Source organism: Alosa alosa, chromosome 3 (assembly GCF_017589495.1).
Source record: "Alosa alosa isolate M-15738 ecotype Scorff River chromosome 3, AALO_Geno_1.1, whole genome shotgun sequence".
Lineage (NCBI taxonomy): Eukaryota > Metazoa > Chordata > Actinopteri > Clupeiformes > Clupeidae > Alosa > Alosa alosa.
The window spans coordinates 35,761,000-35,766,892 of NC_063191.1; the positions used below are offsets into that span (position 1 = coordinate 35,761,000).

Below are 5,893 nucleotides of genomic sequence, written 5' to 3' on the forward strand. Positions count from 1 at the left end.
TTCTTTCATCGCTTAAAATAGTGCCTGCTGCCGGTAGGTTGTTAAAATTGGACTCGTTTGCACAAACTCTCTCTTTCTGTCTCGCTCTGATTGAATTATCTTAGTTGTGTCTCCATCCACTTGTGTTTTGCTGTGGTGTCTTTGATGTGTTTCGGAAAACAAGATCTGCTTGTGTTGGTGGAAACTTGATTAGTCTTCTTTATTTTACCAGAGTGGGCATCAAACAACAACAAAAAAAAATCCCACAATTTCTGAGGATATGCTTTGGAACAATGAAAGAATAGCATGTGGCTTTTTCACAGGGACAAAACCCCCAAGAGTTTGCACGGAGGTCTTGCTGTGACCCTAAGGCAAACATAGGGGACTTTTTCAGAGACTGTGGCTTTCTGGGATAGCATTGGGGACGTTAGCAATCAGCAGCATTACACAGTCAGTCCCTATCCAAACAATGCCCCATTGTTAGCCTCCAGCTGCGCTGGGTTGCCTTGCTCCAGGATCACATTTTGCAAAACAGACAGTACAGTATGTGCAGGGCAAAAGGAAACGGTTTGTGGAGACGTTTGAAAGAGAAGGAGAGGGAGTGGTGACAGGTTGTGTGTGTCTTGGAGGGCTACTCAGCAGAAGTAGAACGAAATAGGTGAACAATGTTCGAGAAGGAAAAGTCCTTCTCTAGCTGCGAGGTGGATTTCAGTCACTCGTCTCGAAGTTTCTCACTGATGTATGAAGTGGCCCTTTTGTGTGTGACCACTTCGAGTGGCCTTTCGGGGGGACTGTGAGTTTCAACGTTACCACAATTCAAACATGCTTTTTTCTTCAATGGTACAAGTGGATTGTTTTGGTCTTGTGGTTTTTCGTAGCCGAGAGCTGTGCCTTTGCTTTCGACAGCTGTCCTCGTGTCCAGCTGTCTCCCTTCACCCACAACAGACACAGCTGCAAGGGTCAGTCCTAAGGACACTAAATCACCGCTGTTACTCGTCTGAAGATGTGTAAAACGCTTTTACGGAGATATCACGGTGTATAAGGAGTGTGGTGAAAAAAACCCCACAACAACAATAGGCCTATGTTCGTTACCCTTCAGTGACATGTTGAGCAATACCCCGTGACCCCAAGTGATCCACATGCGATTAATGCCCCATTTAAAAGACCCTTTTCTCTGACACTCTCTTGCCCCATCTGCGTGCTTGTCTAAGCTTCGCCTTGTCTGTTTGTGATCACATCAGCTCCACTGCCATGCTAACCTCTTGTTCTCTGCTCCTGGGAGGCTCGTTGCCCGGGGCTGTTTTTCCCCCCCTCTCCCCTCATCCTCTCTCAGAGAGAATAAGGAATTCCAGTGGCAAGACCAATCAGGCGGGGTCCGGATCACCACCGATCCTCGCCAGCGTCTGCTGTCAAGACCAAAATCATTAGTTCCTCTCGTTGCTTTGCTCAACTACCCCCACCTGCCTTTTTTGTGCCTCGTCCCCTGGACTTCCCTCTCCTGCCTACACCCTTCAAGTGGGCCGTTTTATGTGGTTTCCGTGGCTCTTTCCTCTGGGCCAGACTGCCACTGTTAATTTTGGACAACATGCCAGCTAACATTAGAAAATGCTTTGCGTGCGTTTTTGTTGATTTTGTGTGTGTGTGTGTATTAAGTATCCCTTTTCACTAAGAGATCTGAGATGCTTTTTGTGCATTTTGAAAACTCACATTCACATATTAAAAACACATATTCCGTAAACCTATCCCACCCGTAAGTAGATGTAAGCTTTATTTACAGTAAAAGCAGCATTTTCTTTAAATATGATGGCCAATCAAAAAGGAAGAAATTACTTTGTGACTTCAGGAGCTAAAGTTAAGCCAGCCTAGTGTTCAATATTGATGTGTGAAAGTTAGTTATCGGCTATCATGGGCTGTTGTAATTAACATAGTGTTGCAGTGACCTTGCAGTGAAGTTGCTAATGTTGGCTAGTCCCATTGAGCTGTGAATATAGTAGTTAAGAGTATCCTTCTCTCTCTCATCTCCATATCTTGAGAAGGAAAACATCCACATAGAGGAACAGTAACTCGAGTCTGTAGCATTTTAGATCAAGATGAATCCGCTTGGGCTTGTTCTTCGACATGAAGCTCTTTCCCCTTCTTTTTTCCCTTCTGAAGACTCCTAGAATTCATTAGGGTTCGCGGGAGAGCTTAAATAATGATGTCTGCTTTCATGTAACCCAAAGGGGGGCAACCATGTGATTTCAAAAGAGATACAACACAGGACTATGGTTGAAACACACACACACACACACACACAAGATAGAAGAGGAAGAAACAACTTAAGATACTGTATTTAAAATGTACAAAAGCTGCAGCTCATACACTCCAACACACTCTCACACAACAAGACAGACTTTGCACAAGTAAACGGCAGAATACAAAAGGCTGTTTTTAATTCAAACAATCAAATGTAGAGTTTGTACTGTCTTTCGTTGATGGGTACGGGATATTTTGTTCTTCTCTATGTCCCCTTAGTTTCTCTGACCCCAGCCAAAACATGAAAGGCCGCAGATTTTTTTTGGTAGGCCTCAGAGGTGCACCCCCACCCAACTCCAGTCCAGAGGGGGATGCTCCTGCTAATTGGGAGGCTGCGCTGTCTCCATGGAGAGCACCCAAAATTACTTGCATATTCCTTTTTTTAAAGAGGGGTGTCTCTCCAGAGGGGTGTCTCTCTCTCTGTGTGTGGGTGGGTGTGTGCGTGTGTGTGTTGGGGGGTGGCATCTCCGAGCTGTCAGGTCTCTGCAGATGTTCACACACACACACACACAGATGAGCCGTTCCTCCGTCCGACCTTTTCAATCACATGAGCTGACGAGACAAGTGCACAGCGAGATCCATCCCCCTGTAGGACACTTGAAGGATATCCCACCTCCATCTCTCTCTCTCTCTCTCTCTCTCTCTCTCTCTCTCTCTCTCTCTGTCTGTGTGTACTCAACATTCACCAAGTCCATAGAAAGAGTCATGATTAAGGACCGGAATTGCGTCCCAACAGTTCAGTACCCTCTGTGTAATAAAAAAACAAATGGAACAGCATTGTCTTATACACTTAACGAGAGGAGAAAAAAAAACACATAGTAATCAAGTCGTTAAGATAATTTAAAGTGTGTACTGTACCATACAGTTATACTATAAACAATATGTTTAAGTCGAGAATAATACTTTAAAGTATTTGTTTGCCATGTACTCAAACTGGCAACATGATTAACGTAAATGTCTGAGTTTAGGTCACACTGGTTCTGAGCTGTAAGGCACTTAGTGAACCATTTTCAGTGCACCGCTAAAGAGGAAGCCGCTAGGAAATACTGGGCTGTGACTTACAAAGATTCATTGACTATGGCTTTTGGGTAAACAGGATAAATGAATGACACTTCTCCTTATCAACATTTCATCATCAAATGTATAAAATGTATACTATGTTTTATAATTACAAGCTTTAGAGATTTTTTTTTTTAACTTATTGCCAGTTGTAAAGCGATTCAGTTGTTTTTGTAGTACAAATCAGTGCTTATTTCTTAACTTGAATGTTTTTTTTTTTTTTTTTAACAAAAAGACTGTGTCCCCTGGGGCACCGACCTTTGGTGCAAACAGGTGTCTTTCATCATTTCAGCATGTTCCTTTTCAACCAACAGAGAACAGATTTCAAAAGCACACTCGTACAGTATGCACATCCACGAAAATACAAAAACAAAAACAAAAAAACAACAAAACAAAAACAAGCACACACATACATTGTGTTTTCCTGATGTTATGGCAATGGCAAACCAACCCATTTGTCCTTAAGCCATTAAGTTGAGGAACTTGCTCTCCTCTGCGAGAGCCGTCAGCATCGAGCTCATGTCTCCGATCGCCATGTTCCCGATGCCCGAGGGCACAGAGGCCAGCGTCACAGAGTTGCGCGGCGTGTTCAGTCGCGATGAATTCTGGGACAGGCTCTGGAGGAGGCATGGACTGAGCGTGCCCGACATGAGGCTGGAGTGGTCGCCGTCGTCCAGCATGGCGTCAAAGTCGATCTGAGCGTGCTCGGCCACCGCGGGAGTCTGTGAGTCCACGGTGCTGGTGACCTGGTTGACCCCCGGGGAGGCCATGGTGGCCGCGTTGGTGCCCAGGTCCTGGTTGGCGCAGGGGGACATGGGCACGTCGAAGCCGACGCTGGAATCGAGCACGTGGATCTCGCCTGAGTAGAATGCGCCGCCACCGTTGGCGTGATTGTTTCTGCTGATGCTGTTGTTTCCGCTCTCCTGGTGACCTCTGCTGTCGGTTCTCTTGGGGCTGGCTTCTGAGGTTCCGTAGTTGGCCTGAAGGAACCCGCTGGGCTGCATGGAGATCAGGCCAGCATGCTGCTGCTGCTGCTGTCTGGCCGAGGGTCTGGGTTCTGCAGGAGGCTGCGGGTTCATTAGAACCCGGTTTCCGTTCTGAGCGGTCATCTGAGACGACGGAACGGCAAAACTCTGCTGCCCGGTGCCATTCATGTACGACGAGTTCGTCCGGTATTGCTGCTGCTGTGGCACATTGGGATTTTGCTGCGGCGTCGTTGCCATTGGCGCTGCTCTGCCATTCGGAAGGGCAGCATTGCCGAACAGCCCGTGTTGGTTGGCTGCACTCCCTGTCAAAGCGTCGGACTGCATTGCCAATGGGTTGGTGGACGAGGAGGGCACCCTGTGCTGCTGCTGCTGTTGCTGGTGGGCGGTCATCCGCTGGATGCCCCTCTGCATGGCCTGCTGCTGCTGCATGGACGTCAGGCTCTGGCTCACGTGGACGATCTGCTGGTTGGAGCCCTGGAAGCCCTGGTGGTGGGGGTGGGGGTGGCCACCGAACGCTTGCTTCTGCTGGACCACGGCCAGGTTGCTGCGGAGGATCTGTAGCTGCTGCTGCTGTTGTTGTTGTTGTTGTTGTTGCTGCTGTTGCTTAGGAACCCTCTCCATGGAGTCTATGGTCCCTGAGCTGACCTCGTTCCACTGCACGGGCATGCTGCTCTTGTTGACGCCGGGCAAAGTGGCAAGCGGCTGCTGGGGCCGGGGACGGAACTGAGAGGACGCCATCGCCTGACCGTTAGCTGGAGGAGTCATGCTAGCGTCTATCATGGCCATGCGCCTTTGCCCATAGAACTGCTGCTGCTGGGGCTGGTGCTGCTGCTGGACTGTCATGTTGCTCTGGAAGTCCTGTGATTGGCCTCCGCCGCCAGGGTAGTTACCGGCCAGCGCGTCCTGAGTCGAGCTGCCGTTCTGGGACCTGAGGTACTGGACCACGTCGTCCGGAAGCACAATGTCGTCATCGGCCTGGTCCAGTGCCATCGTCTCCATGACGACGTTCTCCGAGATGCTGGGCGGGCGCTGGACGAAGTGGTGGCGGTGCAGGCTGCCGTCCGACCAGGTGTTGCCGCCGGCAAGGCCACCCTCCCGGCCGCTGGTCGGGGCGGCAGTCGGCGGCTCATGGTGCCCGTCACTCCAGTTGCTCATGGTGCGCTGCACCAACCAGAGCTGGTCCTGAGCCGGCAGCCGCCCGGACAGGGGTCCTGAGCCGGAAGACTGTTGGGCACCTCGTGGGGCATCATGCCTGGAGCGCCGTACCCGGTGTCGCTGCATCGCCTGGACATGCCCGACGTGTGGAACTGGTGCCCCGCGCCCTCCCTGTCCTGGGAGTCGCCGTAGAGCGCCATGCGCGTCCGCAGGCTCATGCGCTCCATGTTGGGCAGCGGGGTCGGAGGGGCGCCCCCGGTGGCCGCCGCGTACTTGGCCTTTAGCCGGTAATGCTGCGCCGGGCGTGAGGCCCATCCCTCCACCTCCTCCTCCTCCCTGGCCTCCGCAGTGGCTGGCCTCGCTGGACCGTCTAGACAGGTCGGTGGAGATGGGGTCGTAGGAGTCGTACGACGCGGCGC

General features: G+C 50.6%; 1 protein-coding gene across 1 annotated transcript in view; it reads right to left on the minus strand.

Moving 5' to 3' along the window:
- Positions 1 to 2,300: 2,300 nt before the first annotated feature.
- Positions 2,301 to 5,893, minus strand: part of LOC125292435 (zinc finger protein GLI2-like) — a 111,583-nt gene continuing 107,990 nt past the window's right edge. Inside the window, 3 exon segments of the mRNA XM_048239713.1 lie at positions 2,301 to 5,401; positions 5,404 to 5,776; positions 5,778 to 5,893. The exon segment at positions 5,778 to 5,893 is cut by the window's right edge and continues 282 nt beyond it. Coding sequence (XP_048095670.1) covers positions 3,795 to 5,401; positions 5,404 to 5,776; positions 5,778 to 5,893 — 2,096 coding nt within the window. The 3' untranslated portion in view covers positions 2,301 to 3,794.